The sequence below is a fragment of the Ursus americanus genome, chromosome 5, assembly GCF_024610735.1.
Source record: "Ursus americanus isolate L20-20 chromosome 5, mUrsAme1.1.p, whole genome shotgun sequence".
Classification (NCBI taxonomy): domain Eukaryota; kingdom Metazoa; phylum Chordata; class Mammalia; order Carnivora; family Ursidae; genus Ursus; species Ursus americanus.
The window spans coordinates 74,855,525-74,874,246 of record NC_142131.1 but is presented as its reverse complement, the minus strand read 5'-3'; the positions used below and the strand labels follow the sequence as shown (position 1 = coordinate 74,874,246).

Below are 18,722 nucleotides of genomic sequence, written 5' to 3'. Positions count from 1 at the left end.
TCACATAAATAAATAAAATCTTAAAAAAAAAAAATAAAGTTAAGAAAGAATTATACCTTTAATGAAAGTTAGAACTGGCGCCTGCCTAAGTTAAAATTGGGCTTCGTAGTATCTCTGCCCCTTTTCTTGGGATATACTTATCAGTAGTGAAGGAAGCCAATATATGGGGACCCCCAAGACCGTAAAGCCATGTTTGGGTTTTCACAACTCAGCGATAGAAAAGCAGGAAAGCAAGGAAGGGACAAGAAGAAAGTCACATCGATTGAGGCTGTCCACATTCTCCAGCCTGAAGGAACTTTGTGTAAACCATTTACAGAGTAGTTTTTTAAGATTTTGTGTATTTACTTGAGAGACAGTGAGAATGAGAGAGAGCACAGAGGGAGAGGGAAAAGCAGAGTCCCCTCTGAGCAGGGAGCCCAGTGCGGGGCTCGATCCCAGGACCGTGGGATCATGACCTGAGCCGAAGGCAGACGCTTAACCGACTGAGCCCCCCAGGCGACCCTACAGAGTAGTTTTATACATAAGATTACTCCGTTTTCACTTTAGAGCACCCTCATTCAGAGAGGTACTTAATAGCCTGTTTGGACCTACTGGATTTTACATTCTGGTTGAATTTAAGATGACCATTTTAGATGCCAGTGTCCCATTATGATACAGTCCGATCATCACGTTCCCTCTGTCACAGACATTGTGTCTTGATCTGCCTTTTCCTTTCGTACTCACGTTCATCCCAGCTTCCCTGTTACCTGATTCTTCTTGGCCATCAGTTTTTCCTCCCTTACTGTATTTTAAGCTTTTCATGAACACGCCCTCTTTTTCGTTCATCCGCATGTTCCCGCATACATGTAAGTTGAACGAGGAACTTCTGCAATAAAGCTCATAGATGGTTCTCAGGCCTGACAACACATTAAAATCACGTGGGAGCTCTAAAAAAAAAAAAAAAATCCCTGTCATAGGATACCAGGCTTTTGCCCAGTTATTTTTATTTATTTATTTTTAAAGATTTTATTTATTTATTCGACAGAGAGAGACAGCCAGCGAGAGAGGGAACACAAGCAGGGGGAGTGGGAGAGGAAGAAGCAGGCTCATAGCAGAGGAGCCTGATGTGGGGCTCGATCCCACAATGCTGGGATCACGCCCTGAGCCGAAGGCAGACGCTTAATGACTGAGCCACCCAGGCGCCCCTGCCCAGTTATTTTTAAATGCTTTGTGGGTGATTCCAATATGCAGGTGCAGGTGACCACCTGTGACTTGGACCAGTGCCAAATCAGAGATGCAGGTCAGCCTTTCTTAGCTGTTGCTACTCAGCATTTCTCTCCTTGGAACCTAGGTGCGTGCCTTCAGTGGACTTGTTTTTGTGCTCCTTTGTTTTCCTTAATTGAATCACTTATTTTATTTGCTTTTACTTTAAATCAAAATGGCGTGCAGATAGTCGGGGTTTGGAGCGACATCATTGATGATCCCGCTCTCACTTCTCTTGGTCTTCAACTGGTAGATGTCAAAATAGCAGCTTCGTTACCTGACATAAAGCGGATCTGGACACAAGCACTTGACCTACAGCCCAGTGGGCTGCTTGGTGTTCCTCCGATTCACCACTGAAGTCGATGGGGTTGTAGGTACACCTCATAACCTGGGGGCGTCACCCCTACCGTGGGGAAGCTGACCACACGGAGAATCCGTGATGCCTGCTCTGGGGGCAAGCAGAGCAGACAGAGGGCTGAGCTATGCCTGTTCAGTTCCCCCTCCCGAATCTCCCAGAATCTCCATCCCTTCCCTCTATAAATCCAGGAGAAATAGATTGCCTCCCCCTCTCCCACCATAACACACACACATATACCCATTAAACAAATCCTGTTAGAGGCAACCATTTTTAACGTTTAGCTGTGATCTATTTTTCCCCTCTTTGAAACGTTTTAAGGTCACCTCCTTATTCCTAGTACTTTAAAATACACTGTGACCACCCCCACGCTCAATGGCATGGGTCTTATTTATTCCCTATGCAGATACCAGCGAGAACCTTAGAGATGCCTGCCTTCCAGTTTTCTTGGAAAACCAAAGAAATAAAGGAACATTATCATCTCTTTCCTTCCACTTTCTGCATTCTTCTGGAAATTCAGTTGTTAGGCCGTCTGTGTTGATGCTTTGAGAATGTATCTTTTTCCTTCTCCTTTTACCCTTGTCTCTTTGCTCTGCCTTCTGGGAGATTCCTGCTAGTTTATATTCTTATATTATGATTATTTTTTTCACTGTAATATTAAGTTTTTTTTTAAAGAGTCCCCCTCTTTTATTCTTCATTTGCACTTAGCATCCTGTCCCCGTTTTATGGATGCCATATTTTCCCTTAGGTCTTTGCTGACATAAAAGAGAGTTCAGGAGTCCTGTCCCCATCCCCCTGCATTGTGTCCAGGTTCTTCTGCTTCCTAGCTCCTCCCATCCCTTCCTACTTTCCTTTCTTCCTTTCTGTTTTCTTTGCTCCTCCCCTTTTTTGTCTGCATCTTTTCTGCAGAGAATATATTTCAGATGTGTGCTGATCATTTGCAGTTCTTTCATGGTCAAGAGTGGGAATTGGAAGCTCTGTGTGGGGAGAGGAACTTGTTGTGTGGTCAAATTTCCTGTAGGATGGATGAGTGGAAAGCTGCAAGTTTCATTAGGGGATCCTTGATGGTAGTACATGAATGTCTTTTCACTGAAACTGTTGTTTCTCCAAAGGAAAATATTCTTTCTCCGTAATAGTGAGTTCTATTATTGAGTTCTGTTACAGGGTCTGGGAGAGGGAGTGAAGAAAGGAAACTGGAGATGCTGTTGTTCACTTTGTAAACTTGAATTCAGTCCCTGTGTTTTCAGCCCCAAATATCTTTCCTCATCTTTGGGTCAGAATCTCCAGTCTATCCCCAGAGAGTAAACTCCTTGCTCCTGTTAGTTGTCTGGTGGTACCAGACAGGGACAGGCACCTGGCCATCTATCATTTCATATACTTGGACACCCTCAGTTCTCTGTTTTCAGCTTTGGATCTTAGTTGTGAACCTTCCATGGGTTCTATGACAATCTGTGCCTTTTAACTGGACATATTTAAGTCATTTATATTTAATATGGTTACGGATACTCTTGGATAAATCTGTCCTCTGGCTGTTTGCTTTCTCTGGGTCCCCATCTGTTCTTTGTTCCTTTTTTTTTTTCTTAATTCTGCCTCCTTTTGGATTATTTTTTATTTTTCCATCTTATCTCCTTTATTGTGTTATGAGTTATTACTCTCTGAGGTATTATTTTAGTGGTTCCTTGAGAGTAACAGCATACCTATACACTTAGGTACACTGTAACTAACTTATCACAGTCTTCTCTTCACCGGACATGATTCCACTTACTACAACCCATCCTCAAGTGATACTGAACCACTTTATATAGAGTACTTCCTTTCTCCCGCATGGGGGTTTTACATCTGTGTACTGATCAGTCCTCAGCTGATAATCAAGGAGACCCCTGTCTGGATCTCCGTCTCTGGATCTCTGTCTGTTCAGATTTCTCCTCTCCGGATTTTGGCCCTGTGAACTCCTGGCCTCCCTGGATTTCCAGCTCTGTCCCTGAACATGGGGAGACCTTTGGGCTCTGCCTGGTTTCCCTCCCTGAGCCACATCCTGGGGATTCTCTTCAGGTGTCAAGCTGGTGCAACTGTGTGACCACTTCAGTTGTTTACCATCTCTTGGGGATCACTGTCCTGTATTAGTAGATGATCTATGTTTTGTTAGTCATTGTTTCAAATACTTTGTCTGGTTTTGTCGTCGTTTCAGGAGGCAGTGTAAATCCAGTCCCTTGTTAGTCCTTCTCGGCTGGAAACAGAAGTCCCCGTGTACTTTCGTTCTGTATAAAAATGTGTTATTTTTCATGCTCTGATTTTTCCTTTCTTTTTGTTCTTGTGGATTTGTACCTTTTAAAAGTTGCCTTATCCTTTTAGTGGTATCTTCAGAGAGAAAGGAAGAATCACAAGAGAGAACTGATGGTAGATGAATCACATGCATTTAAATCTCCATAATACTTTTTACTCTACAACCAAGGCTGGCATTCGAGATCAGAGCTGACAATTGAGATCTTTTTGCCATTTGTAGTGTTAATGGTATGTTTAACAGAAAATGATTAATGAACGTAGTTTGTCAGCTGTTCAACTCCCTTGTTGAATTATTTTTTATAAGTGTAAAAATACCTTGTAAGTTGCATACAGATCTTGGAAGAGAACATGACAGATTGATTGATGGGCAAGACTCATTTCCGTCCCCTTTTTGTGTCGCTGTGTATGTGATCCTGAAGGCCTACCATGTGGTCACAAGGGCATGTCAACTTGAGAACAGCTTTTCATTTTGTCTTGCTAATTTAAAAAAAAAATTTTTTTATTACATTACGTTAGTCACCATACAGTACATCCCTGGTTTCTGATGCAAGGTTCAATGATTCATTAGTTGCGTATAACACCCAATGCACCATGCAATACATGCCCTCCTTACTACCCATCACCAGTCTATCCCATTCCCCCACCCCCTCCCCTCTGAAGCCCTCAGTTTGTTTTCCATAGTCCATAGTCTCTCATGCTTCACTCCCCCTTCTGATTACCCCCCTTTCTTTATCCCTTTCTTCCCCTACCGATCTTCCTAGTTCTTATGTTCCATAGATGAGAGAAATCATATGATAATTGTCTTTCTCTGCTTGACTTATTTCACTTAGCATTATCTCCTCCAGTGCCATCCATGTTGCAGCAAATGTTGAGCGCTAAATAATTCAATAAAGGCATAGTTTTTGTCCTCAAATTCTTCATAATTAAGACTCTAGGGGCATGTTAGATGAGCAAATTATATGTCTTATGGCCAAAATTAACGTTGGTTGATGGTGCTAGAGATCTCTCCAAGAGGCTCCTACAAAGGACCAGCCTGGAGTACCACGTTGCCCAAAAGCTATGTGGAGCCTGGAAAAGGGGACCGATAAGTAGATTCTCAAAGTACAAATCAGGGCTAGGAAGGGGTGGGGGACTTATTTCCAAGCAGAAGGGAAGTTGTTTCCAGGCCAAGAAAACCATGAAAGAGGATGGCCTAAGTGCCAGCCATTCATGTGGCCAAAGCTCCTGTTGCTTGTGGAAAGGTGCTGATGGGGGAGTCAGGGGTGTGGGGCAGGGGCTTCCTCGTCCAGGGAAGAAGTCCATAATACCTTTGGAAAGATAACCCTGGCACATTTGAACAAGTATGATAGAAACTGTCATATTTAAGGAAAAGTGGTAGACCCGCAGTCAACAATGCTGAATAGAAACCAAGAAAAGGAATATTTTACTTCTTTTCAAACCTCAAAGCTGATCTCACGACCTTTATGTCTATGAAATGTGCACCTGCTTTCAAACAGTGCCGTAAGTCTTCTCTCCAAACCCTAGAGTTCTTATTTGAAAGGCTTGAGATCGTCAGGCCTTCCCTGCTCTCGTTTTAATCTTATTTGATGTATTTTTTCCTTAAACGAGTATTCATATTGATCAGTATTTGAACTTTGCCACTTTGAGTCCTTTTCTTCATGTCTTTCATAGAATAGTCCTTGTAAAGAAGGAGGTTGGAATTGCCTAAGTTTGTGTTTGTGAAATAAATATCTGTAAAAAAAAAAAAAAAAAAAAAAGTCTTGAAATTTTTTCTTTGCCATTTAAATTGTGCATATTAATCACTCACAGTGGTGTGAATCTGGCATGATTCCAAACCTGGCAGTGTTCTAAGCGATAATATCATCCTGCTGATAAGTTTAATATTTGAGTTGCCAGGAAAGAAATCTCGATTATTCAAATAGTGTCTAATGTGGTTCCGTAATTACCTTCCTCTTGACTGTTCACAACTGAGTATGTCTGAATGTAACATAAACATTAGTCTGAAATGTTATTTTTCCATTCTGAGCTACTTTTCAGGCAGGTTTATTATTTCATAAGCAAAATAATAATAATAATAATAATAATAATAATTATTATTATTATTATTATTTAGCATTGAATCCCAAGCCCGAAAATACCAGTTCCTAGAAAGTTTACTTCTAATCAGGCCCTGCACTATAGGATTACAGTAGCGCGTAGGGGATAATAAATATTGACAGAATGATGTCATGGCGTAGTGCTTAAGAGTCTTTGCAAAGAGTCAAAGGAGGATGGGAGAAATTTGTGTATTTAAAACTCGGGTATTTATTAAGATAAGCGACAGAGGAGTCAGCTGGCCTAAATGTTCCAGTGAATGCTTTTTATTGTAATTTTCAAAACTGTTTACTTCCTTCTCCAAACTTTGAAAACCAAATGAAAAGTGCCTCAGAAAGAACAGATGGGTAAGATTTCCACAGCCATGCCCAAGTTGAGATTTCCTCGTGGACTCCAGCCACGAAGGTTCCCCCTAGAGACCTTTGCTTTTATTTTTATTTCTTTTTTAAAGATTTCATTTATTTATTTGACAGAGAGATAGCCAGCGAGAGAGGGAACACAGCAGGGGGAGTGGGAGAGGAAGAAGCAGGCTCATAGCGGAGGAGCCTGATGTGGGGCTCGATCCCGTAACGCCGGGATCATGCCCTGAGCCAAAGGCAGACGCTTAACGACTGCACTACCCAGGCGCCCCTGCTTTTAGTTTTAAATCCCAAACTCCTCTTTGCAGGTCCTTGTGCCTAGTGGATGTGTTTCTGGTCACTCGTGGTATAGAACTACCTTGTGGATTTCACTGAGACGTGATCACATTTTCTAAGTGACCGAGGACGTTTTATTGATGGAGGGTGAAGACCATAGCTGTTTCAGCCAAAAAGGTCATCTAGGTCTTCAAATATTAATGTAAATTGAGAACATGTGAGTCAAGGGTTGAACACTTAGTGGGTGTTCCACAAATATTTCATAGGCATCAGGGAATTAGAGTCTTGGGCTCTTAAATGTCTCCGATCTTTCTGTAGATCATGCTTGGTGAAGAAGCTTTGTGTCACCATTAAACATCGAATAGGGCACGAACGCTCCTGCCTCCCCTCTCCGGTGTCACGCATTCCCTGTGCTAGGCTCGCGCTCGATGGATTCTACTCTATAGAGAGCCCCAATATCATGAAAGAGTTATAATCTAATCTAAAGCTTCTGAGGGTCTTGTTGAAAATCAAAACCCCATTCTCCCATGGAAGTCTTAGGATAGGCACAGCATGCCCCCAGAGTAGTTCACAGAGCGTGTCAGCTGGTGTGGCTACAGTACGTCACAGATCACGTCACCCTATGTGCACCGTACTTACCCAAGTTTCTCAGTCTTCCTGGAAAGCTAGGAATGCATTCTGACCTCCCTTTTGGCAATGACAGCCTCTCCACCTGACCATTCAGGGCAGAGGGGACTCCATAGCTGGGTCATGGCGGCGCTCAACTGGGGGGAGAAGGGTGGAGGTTTCTATCCTCCGACCACCACGACGGAGAGGGTGTCCTTCAGCAAGCTGTGTGTGTGCAAGCTGGGTGGCTATCAGCACCCTTGGGAGGGCAAGACGTGAGGCCAGGAGTGTCGTCTCCCAATATGAGAGCTGTGAAGGAAGGGGGTTCTCAGGAGGAATTGGGCGAAGAGCCAAAAAGCCTCTGGTGACCAGAGTCTGGGGTCTGACTGCCGTGGAGACCAGAGGTGGGCCACTCTGCCCCATGACCACATAGAACAGGCATCCAGGGCGAGTTCTGGGGCAACCACTCACATGGCCTCCGTGTTGTATGCGTGGGGGACAGCAGCGTTCCCATGATGGGCCAGGGCTACCGTTGGGCACTGCTAATTCAAACAAAACACGATAGACTCTCTGTTGCTGATACAAAACCTTCCTCCTCACCACAAATATTTTGATACCACAAAGACTAATTAGAAGAAACTGGGTCCCTCTCCCTCTCTCTGACTGCGAGCTTCTTGTATTGTAACGGCGAGGCAGTAAGTTCTATTAAGCCCTGGTTCTGGGCCAGGGTTGCGCAATCAATGTCACGTTTTATGTCTTCAGGAAGACGGCTAGTACGTCCAGGTAGACAGAGTATCGTCCGATGATGGAGGAAGACACAGGATGCTGGCGGTGGGGGGGGCGGTGGTACGGGAGGGGCTGGGAGAGGAGCAGACAGAAAAGGGTCCCCCCTGCCTTTAATTTTGAAGGATGACTAAGAGTTGGACCATCATGGAAATAAAGGTAGAAAGGGACAGTGTCAGCAAAGGGAACAGAATGGCTCCTACCATAAGGGTGCGGGCCGAGATTACAGATTGAACCCAGTACCGCAGAGTGTCCCGTAAATTAGGCACATCGGTGGGCATCAAGGAATGCTGAGCCATGAGCAAGGTCTGGGCAGAGTTCGGGGACAAACATGCATTTATCAGTTTCCACCCGTGAGAAAAGCAGTCGTCATTTTTCTTGAAGTTTCTCTTTCAGACTATTTTTAACATTGAGGAACTTGCTGAGGTCTGTCAGATTACACAGGTGGAACTCCACTTTTCTTTACACATAAGAGTGAGATTTGAAACCCTCCGCATAGATCCGTTTACAGAAGCTCCTTAGTGAATCCGCTGGATTGGATCCCGCTGCCCTTGGCGGCCATACCGTCGATGAATTATAAAGGACTGGCTCTGTTTGCTGTTTTGCAGGTACCATGATCAACAGGATGTCACTAGCAACTTCCTCGGAGCGATGTGGTTGATATCCATAACTTTTCTCTCCATTGGTTATGGTGACATGGTACCAAACACTTACTGTGGGAAAGGAGTCTGTTTGCTTACTGGAATTATGGTAAGTATCTTTGGACTTTGTTTCTTTTACTTACGCTCTTAGATCCTGAAGGCACTGTGGTTAAGCTATTCGAGTTCCCAGCCGCAAGCAGCCAAGCATACATGATCGATTCTCGATGGGGAGAGAACATCACTGCTTCTCATCTTCATTCTCACCATGACGCGGCTCTATGAAGCTCGCGGTGCTGCTGGATTGCCAATCTTGGCGGGAGAGGCACCAATTTTGATGCACAAATCCGGTCTTTGAGCTTCGGCTTCAGCCAGAACGTTCTTCATTTCCGTGGGTTCTCCATTGTCCTGCTAGCTGTGTCAACTTGAGTAAATTTCTCCTCTCTGAAACCTACTTTCCTTGTCTGCAAAATGGGGACCCTAATAACCTACCTTGAAGAGTGTTGAAGGGCTGACGAGCTGCGTTTCCTCAATTACAGAATTAGACTGTGGTGGGCTCTGGAACAATGTGGGTCTGGACTGCACGGGCTACTTATATGCAGATGTTTTCTCAGTAGGTACAGTACAGTACGGCAAATGTGCTTTCTCTTCCTTACGGTGTTCTTAGGAACATTTTCTTTTCTCTGTTCCTGGAAAGTTGACTTCTAAGCTAAGGTAGGCTTAGGCAAGGGTAGGCATCCAGGAGGGGGAAATGGTTTATTTGAAGGTAGTGAGTCAAGGAGGAACTTGGTAACTTTGAGCAAGGCCAGTGGGTCAGGAGTGCGCAGAGTAAAGTGGAAAAGTGGGGGGTGCCTGATTGGTTAAGTGTCTGCCTTCGGCTCAGGTCATGGTCCCAGGGTCCTGGGATTGATTCCCGCATTGGGCTCCCTGCTCAGCGGGGAGTCTGCTTCTCCCTCTGCCCCTTCCCCTCCCCCCACTCATGCTTGCTCTCTCATGCTTGCTTTCTTGTGCACACAAAAATAAATAAAATCTTAAAAAAAAAGAAAAGTGGAAGCTGGGATGGGAGGCCAGGTCTTAGAGAGCTTTTGAGAAGGGTTTGCTGCCTGGGGTGATATGCCACTGTTCTTTTTTCTTTTCTTTTCCTTTTTTTTTTTTTTTTTTTTTTTTTGAGAGAGATAGAAAGAGTATGAATGGGGGCAGCGACGAGCAGAGGGAGAGGGAGAGGTTTCCAAGCAGGCTCCACTTCGAGCATGGAGCCCAGCGTGGGGCTCGATCTCACGACCTGTGAGATCATGACCCGAGCCTAAACCAAGAGTCAGGTACTCAACCGACTGAGCCACTCAGGCGCCCCAACACGCCACTGTTCTGGGACGTGTAGCAGGTCTAGACACGACCCCTACTCCTTACACATTCCAGTTCGACTGGGACTAGTTTGTTCCATGCATTTTATTTTTTTTTATTTTTTTATTTTTTTTAGCCTTGGTTGAATTTTATTATTTTTATTATAATAATTTTTTATTATATTATGTTAGTCACCATACAGTACATCCCTGGTTTTTGATGTAAAGTTCGATGATTCATTAGTTGCGTATAACACCCAGTGCACCATGCAATACGTGCCCTCCTTACTACCCGTCACCGGTCTATCCCAATCCCCCACCCGCCTCCCCTCTGAGACCCTCAGTTTGTTTCTCAGAGTCCATAGTCTCTCATGCTTCATTCCCCCTTCTGTTCCATGCATTTTAGATGGATGACAAGGGGGAGGACAGCAAGTGTTCTCAAATTGCTCATAATGCAGTGTGAACTTCTAAATGTTGAAGCTGGGCGTAGCTTCAAATTGATGCACTGTTTTCAGTGACCTAGGTTCTCTTCGCTCCTTATCTGCTTTTTATAGTTTGGATACAGCAGAAGGTATGATCTTGCTGCTGCTTTGATTCTGCCTACGTCAGGATATGAGAGCTAGTACCAGGAGCTCCTTCGGCAGGAAATTCCCCGAATTTCTGAGGTTAGGCATCCCTCCCAATGCCTCCGCTCTGTCCACCCCCGGGTTGGAAGTAGAGGGACAGGCTCTCCATGTGAGGGCCTTTGAATGGTGGCCAGAGCAGCCTGTATTCTCAGAGCAGCTGCCTGGGAGGATTGTCCAAGAGTCAGAACTAGCTGGAAGGACCGAGCGCCCGTGGCATAGAAGGAGTGGGAACATTCTTCTCCCACTTGGTAGTACCGACCCGGGAGAAGGCAGCTAGATGGGAACATAAACTCCGGGGCCAATTTTAAGGTCACCAGGAGTAACAGGACGACCATTTCAAGTCCCAGTTGTAAAGACTATAATTTGGGGGTATAATTTAATATTGTTGGCTTGTAAAAGAAAAATACAGTTCTGTGCCTTTTAATGAACCTTTTTTTTTCATTACAGTGGTTAGGGTCTGTCCTGTTAACTATTGGGTCCCTTCCTCCTTTTTCTTCAGATGATAGCATTTTATTATATTGCTTAATGCTCTGGGAAGTAAAATTTGCATGGATGTATTTTTGGAGGGCCATAACAAGCCCACAAGGGACATGAATGATGCTATTTATAAAAAAGAGAACTGCTAATTGCAGTCTTTCCCCTTAAGCTTCTTCGAAACAATTTCCTCGGTGTTCCTTTTTGGCAAGATGTCGCCCCCCCCCCCCTCGTTTTTATTGTTGAATCAGGTATGACTCAGGGTTCGTACAAATAGCCCGATGCGCCACGGATCAGAACCAGATTTGCGGTTAACCTTGCCTGGATCTGGCGGTATTTCTAGCTTTCCTCACGTTTTTCTTTGTCCTTAGGGTCTTCAGAGCCTCACCTGACAGCACAGATCTTTTATTGAGTTGAACTACTTGCTTGCTTAGGTTTCACTGGGGATCCTACTTTACGGAAAAAATAGAAGTTACACTCAACTTTCAATCTATACGGACACAAAGACGTTATGTTCCCTGAAATTCACAGGGACCTGGCTGCTGCCCTGTAGATTCCTGGTGAAACAGACCCTCTGTTCTTAGGCTGAGGAAGTCCTCTCCCATGTAAGGAACAGAGGAGACTAAGTTCAGTTTAGTTAAGGTAGAGAGTAGTATTAGTTTCAGAGGGAGAGGTCAGTGATTCATCCGTTGTATGTAACACCCAGTGCTCAGGACATCACGTGCCCTCCTTAATGCCCATCCCCCAGTTATCCCATCTCCCCACCCCCACCCCTCCAGCAACCCTCAGTTTGTTTTCGATGGTTAAGAGTCTCTTATGGTTTGTCTCCGTCTCTGTTTTGATCGTATTTTATTTTTCCTTCCCTCCCGCGTGTTCATCTGTTTTGTTTCTTAAATTCCGCATGAGTGAAATCATATGACATTTGTCTTTCTCTGACTTCTTTCAGTTAGCATAATACCCTCTAGCTCCATCCACGTCATTGCAAATGGCAAGATTTCATTCTTTGATGGCTGAGTAATATTCCATTGTACGTGTATGAATGTGTGTATATACACACACACACACCACATCTTTATCCATTCATCTGTTGATAGACATCCGGGCTCTTTTCATTGTTTGGCTATTGTGGACATTGCTGCTCTAAACATTGGGGTGCAGGTGCCCCTCCAAACAGACTTATTTCTTAATTGGCCCCATCAAAAATGGTTTACTTGCATGTAGAGAAATTCATTCATCTTGGACTAAGCTACGTGCAACGCTGTACGGAGTTGGATTGTGTGTGTCTGTCCCGACCGAGCAACTTCCCACGGAGTCAGGCCCCCAGAGCGATCTCCTGGGGGTGAGTTTCTGGGGGTCGATTCCATCGCGTGTAAAATATCCTGAGGATTGACCGTGTCTGGCTGCAGGTTACCTACAAACCAGTGTGGAGAGTGTTTGGCTGATGGTAAAGCTATCTAGAGGAAGCGAAGTTGTTTTCCCAGCCCATAGATATGGGATATGGTTAGTTTCCTTAGGATGGAATGTGTTTTGCCAGGCACTTTTTACCTTTTTTTTTTTTTTTTTTTTGCGCTTTTGTTTTCAGGAAACTTAAACACCAATCTGTCACTTTGGGATTATCAACGCCAGGCACGACTTCCTTTTCTTTCAGCCATTTATTTGCCTATTCCCCCGTGGGCTTTCGCAATGCATGTTTAGGTAACATGCACAACGTCAGATTTCCCATGGGCCGTCTCTCGCGCTCTCTCTCCATCTGGTCCCTACTAAATTGTGAAAGAGAAATACGATTTACAATACCCCTGAGAGAGGACAGGGTCATCCCTGAATCATCTTGTATATTAGCTCCAAAGTACTATTCTTTGTGTTCTTTTATATTTGAATTATCTGGTTCTTGTGTTGATGAAATTGATAGAATTTATGGCTTTATGTGTTTTTCTTTTACTTTGACCTAAGATAACAGTCCGTCCAAATGCCAACATCTACAAAGCCCATTTCCCATTTCAGAATGTACCCAGGAAGCAATGAGCACTGCCTTTCTTCATAAAACGAATGAAACTAATGAATTATTTCGTGGCACCTCTTAGATGTGCACATTTCATTGGTTAAAACCCCAAAATTAAACTGTAATTTAAAAATTTTTAAATAGCCTAATTTGTGTCACGAGTGATATTTTTGGGCTCCAAGGACATGAAGATTAATCTTCAGTGCTCTGGGCAGAACTACATTGTGAAACGGCGAGGAGAGAGAGTTTTCCGGACTATTTCTAAGAGACAAACAAATGGCCTTATCAAAAAATAACCTCTCCTCGCCTACAATGTCAATCGTGACTCCAAGACAACCGCACAGAGCTCTTCTTGTAGTTTTTACAGTGTCGTTTACATCGATGATGATGGAAATGCTTAAAATAAGATGGTCTTAGATACAGGTATCACAGTGTGATAGGTCAGACAAATCAAGCAGAAATTTCCTTCCTATCAAGACCTCCCTAATAGTAAAGCTAAAGACACAAAGATCTCTTCCTCTCTCCTGGATAGCCTTTTAAAAACATAAACTCCTAGGATTGCGCAATAGTCACCCATCACCCTTCCAGAGAAAACCATGAGGGTCGTGATTACTTTTCTCTCTTCATTCATCAGTCTGTCTTCTGTGGGGTCCTACCGGGGACCTGACACTTCATTAATGTGGATGTCATCACAACCAACGGGATGAACTCTACAAGGCTTTACTGTTTGGGTTGAAGGTGCTGGGCAAACGATGTCGTTAGATCATTCGCCTCTTAGCTTTTTGTCAGCTGGGGCGGATTTCTCCTTATCTCCAGCTTCTTGTAGAGAAGGTCATCGTTTTGCTTAGCATTTACAAACTCGTCCTATCTACCGTTTCATATGTATAGACACAACACGAGCTATAAGCTCTAATTTCCCCTTACTTAGGAATATACATGATTGTTTCAAGAGGAGACTACAGCTTCATTGGTGAAAGAGTATCTCTTGTCTGTCTTATAGGAGAATGGGGGTCATTCAGTCACTTGTCGTTTCTGCTTGTCTATTTCTGTTGAATGATGGCATCTCTTGTGGGCCCTTTAACTAGAATCTAGATGCCTAGATTTTTCGGCTAAATGACCTTAAAACCGGAAGTATTATCTGCCCCATCCTAGGGACACAGGCTATTATCTGATAAGGGGTTCCCCATGGATTCCTCAACGCAAGTGAGTCCATTTCAGAAGTGTGATTTTGGTTCCCCCCAACCATTTCTGCAGTTCATAATAATTTAACAATCACCACACCAGTGAATGGTTCACATTTTATTTAGGGAACAACAACAACAACAACAAAAGCCTATTTTTTATACCACCTTAGAATGAGAACTTTGGATAATAATCCTGTCGCCATCCTGTTACCCAGTGTTGAGGAATCCTCACTGAAGGTCACATGATGGCTCAGCCAATTGTCAGAGGTCACTTTTCATTCTGAGGGGGAAGAATCCTGCACTGTTGACTCAGTCAGAGAGTATTCCAAAAACACAGCCATAAATTAGCCAGAGCTTATAAAGAGAATGACTGTATTCAAGAGGGCTAAACCGGAGGTCTGGTTAGAGTCTTGCTACTTTCTGTGTCTCCATTTGGGGATTTTTCCCCCTGCCAGTGGACATAGAAATCCCGAGAAACTAAAGTCAGTTCTTGGTAATGCTTGTGTGAATAAGCAAAAAAAAAAAAGGAAAACAAAACCCCACCCCAGGATCCTTTTTGTAGGTCTTATACAATTTGACATCAGGTGTTTAATATCAAATAATAACTTTGGAGAAGTTTTTAGTTTATTGGGGGTCTTTCTGGTGTGTTCAGTGAATGTCATCAAATGAAGGCTCGGGGAGGAGGCCTATCTTTAAATTCTTAGGATAGATTCTATTTTGTGCAGAGGAGCAGGGGGGGATGGTGGGCCTTGTCAGTCAGAAGGCGAAATTCCCCACCAGTGCGCTGAGCAGACCTTCGTTTCTCCACGGGAACATTTCTTCAGAAACACAATGGCTGCTTTCTTCCAGGTACAGACGAGTAGAGTCGGAAGTTGTTGTGACCTTCTAGCTTTTGACTTGTTGACGCCACAATTCCACCTAATTTTTCTGAACTATCAGCACTTTTAGTTGGCAGGGCTGCCCTTCCTGTCTTTAAAATACGTGCGCTCACACTGGCACCGTCGCTAATAAGGAGACTGAAACCCAGGCATGACTCATGGTTGACCAGTTTTATGCACCCTTTCTTTCTTTCCAACCGTCAAAGTACAAGAATGAGCTGAACCAGCAAATCACTCTAATGGAGACTTGGGTTTTCCAGGTATGGGTTTTTTTCACTCAACTCAAAAAAAAAAACCCCAAAAAACACACCTCCTCCCTTCTTCCACTGGTTGAGGACATTGGACTTGACCTCTACCCTCCTATCAGCAAATACCAACTCCTCTTTGAAGAAACTCAGGGCATTTATCTTCAAAATTACCTTGACTGTTGTTGATTTTCCTGACCTGAGGAGATCTTGCAGAATTCCAATGGGATAGAATAATAAAGCTGAGTGTTTTAGAGAATTGTAGTTGCCAGAAGTGATTGGTTGACATCTTTTCTTGAAAAAAAAAAAAAAATCAGACAAGTGCAGTAAAATGTGTTTATTACTGTGATATTGAGTCAGTCAACCCCAGGGACAGAAAAATGGGCAGTATTTCCAAATACTCATCTTACCTTCCTTTTGGAGGATATGCTGATGTTTTTAAATGAAAGTTAATCCGTCTTAAAACTGTTTTATTAATTTGGGTGGATCTTAAGGAAGTAGCATGATTTTTTTTTTTCAAATTAACTGTATTTTGATAAATCTTAATCACTGTTAGTCGAACAGACTGGCTATCACACTGAAGTTTTGAGCTTTTAGGAGCTATTATAAGACTTGCAGGAGGAGAATTAATTTAACACTGGAGTATTTTGAACACTCGCCTTTTTTCATTAGTCATTCTCGGTGAGGATTCTGGAATTTCTAAAAGAAAATTACACATTCTAGTGTTTATGTTAAACCTTTGGCCAATGCCTTTTTAAATAAGAACCCAAACCCTTACCCAGTGTGCTACTAAAGGAGTTTCCCTTCCCCATAGGCTTGGATTCTCCAGTTGTTAAAGCTTGCTCCCCAAAATGGTTTTCCAGAATGATTCTTGAAAGTATCCGCAGGATGAGCAGAACCAGGGGACCTGAAGTAAAATGACGATGGTACCTTGAACTTTTCACACATCTTGTAGTAAAATGACCTCGGGGAAAATGAACTTCTTCCTGAACATTCCAGGGCCCAGCATGCCTTACCGTTTCTGTGCTCTGGTGAGGAAGTGCAGAGTGAAGAAAAGGACTGTACTTGGCAGCATCTCAGACTCTCCAGTGTTGGGGTCCAACTTCTGCCTTATGCTGGGTGGCATTTGGTCACTTCGATCTGGCGAAGGGCGATGAGCATTAGTAATGATCTCTTCTAAGGACACGGTCTCGCTCCCTCCTTTCTCTCTCTCTCGCAACATCTAATTGTCAGAAGGAAAGGTGATACACCAGGCTAAGGAGAACCCCCACGTTTGCCTTGAATCTCTCAGCTTCATAAACATACTGTGTTTTCTTCACGTAGCCTTTAGGGGCCCGGGCATCTGGAAGGGATCGACCAATGATTTGCTTCGTTTTCCCAACATAACCTAAAACGAAATGGGGGACCGGGAACCAGGCTACATTTTCCGACTTTGGTGAAAGGAAGATGACTCATCTTGTTAAAGGCATACAGGGATCTTTGTTTCAGAGAGTAACATATGTTCATCCCAACTGTTTCTACATCCATCGTGATGACGACACGCTTTGGAGAAAATGTTGTAGAAGCATGTTTACCTTCATCTGTCTTGGAACAGAGTGGACAATAACGTCATGCCATTATTTAAATCAATCATTAGAACGGTTCATGTGGGCAGGGATTTCCTTGGAACTTGGAGAGCTTTCAGAGGTGAACCGGGTTCATTTTGCATACCTCTACTTTTTTAAGTTACTTTTTTGAAACCCGATTCTATACACATGGAATCCTTTGATGACTATTAAGGACCTGGGGACACACAAATTAATGGTTTCCCTAATGAAAATAAAACTAAAGGAGTGACTATAGTTGAACCCTTGAGGTACCATTTAAAGGGTACAGTTAGGATGATGGAGTGACAGGTGCAGGTAATAGTTTGAATAATTCCTAAATTGTCAGACTCCCCTGCTTTTGCAGTTTGCCACGGAGGTACTCATTTTAGTGCACAAGATTTGTGGTGAGTTAGAGAAGCCTCAGCAACGAATGGGCCAGTAGCAGGAAAAAAAAACAAAAAAACAAGAGCCCAAGAATAAACACAAACAAAAATCGACTTTCAAAGGCTTTTGATACCAGTGATTTTCCACTCCCGTTAGGATGTTGATTTCTTTCCAGAAGGATCTCAGCAGTGGCCACCTGCCAGGGGAGAACAATATTCAACTTTGAGTGCCAACTGCCGCTCACAGCTCTCTCGCTTTCTCTCTAGCAGTGGAAGCCCCTCAGAGTTTTACATTCTCTGCTTATTCAGAAACCATCGCTGTTCTTGAATCTCTCATAACTCTCTGACTGACGAGCACCTGGGAGCAGTGTGCAACAGGTGATCCCGTATTTCTAGAGCAAATGTTAACTACAGTGGGCAGGTATGGATGGCCATCTTGAGTGGTCACCGATCCCATCCACTGATTTTTGGTTAGCCCCTTATCAGTACACCAAAACTCTTTAGATTTTGTGGCAAATGTTTGAAAGTGAACAGAATAGATGTGAATGCTTTCAAAAGCCATTTTTAAAAAATCTGAAGTAGAGTTGATATACTTTAGTTTCAGCGTATAACTCCGTGAACTGACATTTCTGCACATTATGACATGATCCCCAGAAGTCGTTACCCCATCACCTTACAAAATTATCCCTTAGAATGTATTCCATATCCCCATGATCTATGTATTTTATAATTGGAAGTTTCAGTTTCTGTTGTGTTTGTTCATTCGTTTTTTTAAAATTCTATGTACTAGTGAAATCATACAGTATTTGTCTTTCTCTCACTTATTTCACTTAGCATGGAAATTTCTAGTTCCAACCACGTTGTTTCCAATGGCAAGATCACATTCTGTGTGGCTGAGTAATACTCTACTCTGTGCATGCATGTCTACATACATACATGCATGTCTACATACATACATACATGCATACACACATCTTTAATACTACACTGAACATAGGGATGCATATATCTTTTCAAATTATTTTCGCTTTCTTCAGATAAATCCTTAGAAGTGGAATTACTGGATTGTATGGTAGTTCTAATTTTGATTTTTTTGAGGAACTGCCATACCGTTTTCCTTAGTGGCTACACCAATTTACATTCCCACCAGCAGGGCACAGTCCTTTTCCTCTACATCTTCGCCGACACTTGTTATTTCTTGTCTTTTTGGTATTTGCCCTTCTGACAGGTTTAAGGTGGTATCTCGTGGATTTGCATTTCCCTGATGACTGGTGGCACTGAGCATCTTTTCATTATCTGTTGGCCATCTGGATGCCTTTTATCTCTGTGGGTTCTCTGCCCGTTTTTAATCAGGTTATTTGGTTTTTCTGG

The 18,722-nt window shown here is 43.2% G+C and overlaps 1 protein-coding gene across 1 annotated transcript in view; it reads left to right on the top strand.

The window, feature by feature from the left end:
* Positions 1 to 18,722, top strand: part of KCNN2 (potassium calcium-activated channel subfamily N member 2) — a 142,909-nt gene that overhangs the window by 99,611 nt on the left and 24,576 nt on the right. The window contains exon 4 of the mRNA XM_045794907.2: positions 8,607 to 8,748. Within this exon, the coding sequence (XP_045650863.2) occupies positions 8,607 to 8,748 (142 nt within the window). The remainder of the gene's footprint in view (positions 1 to 8,606; positions 8,749 to 18,722) is intronic.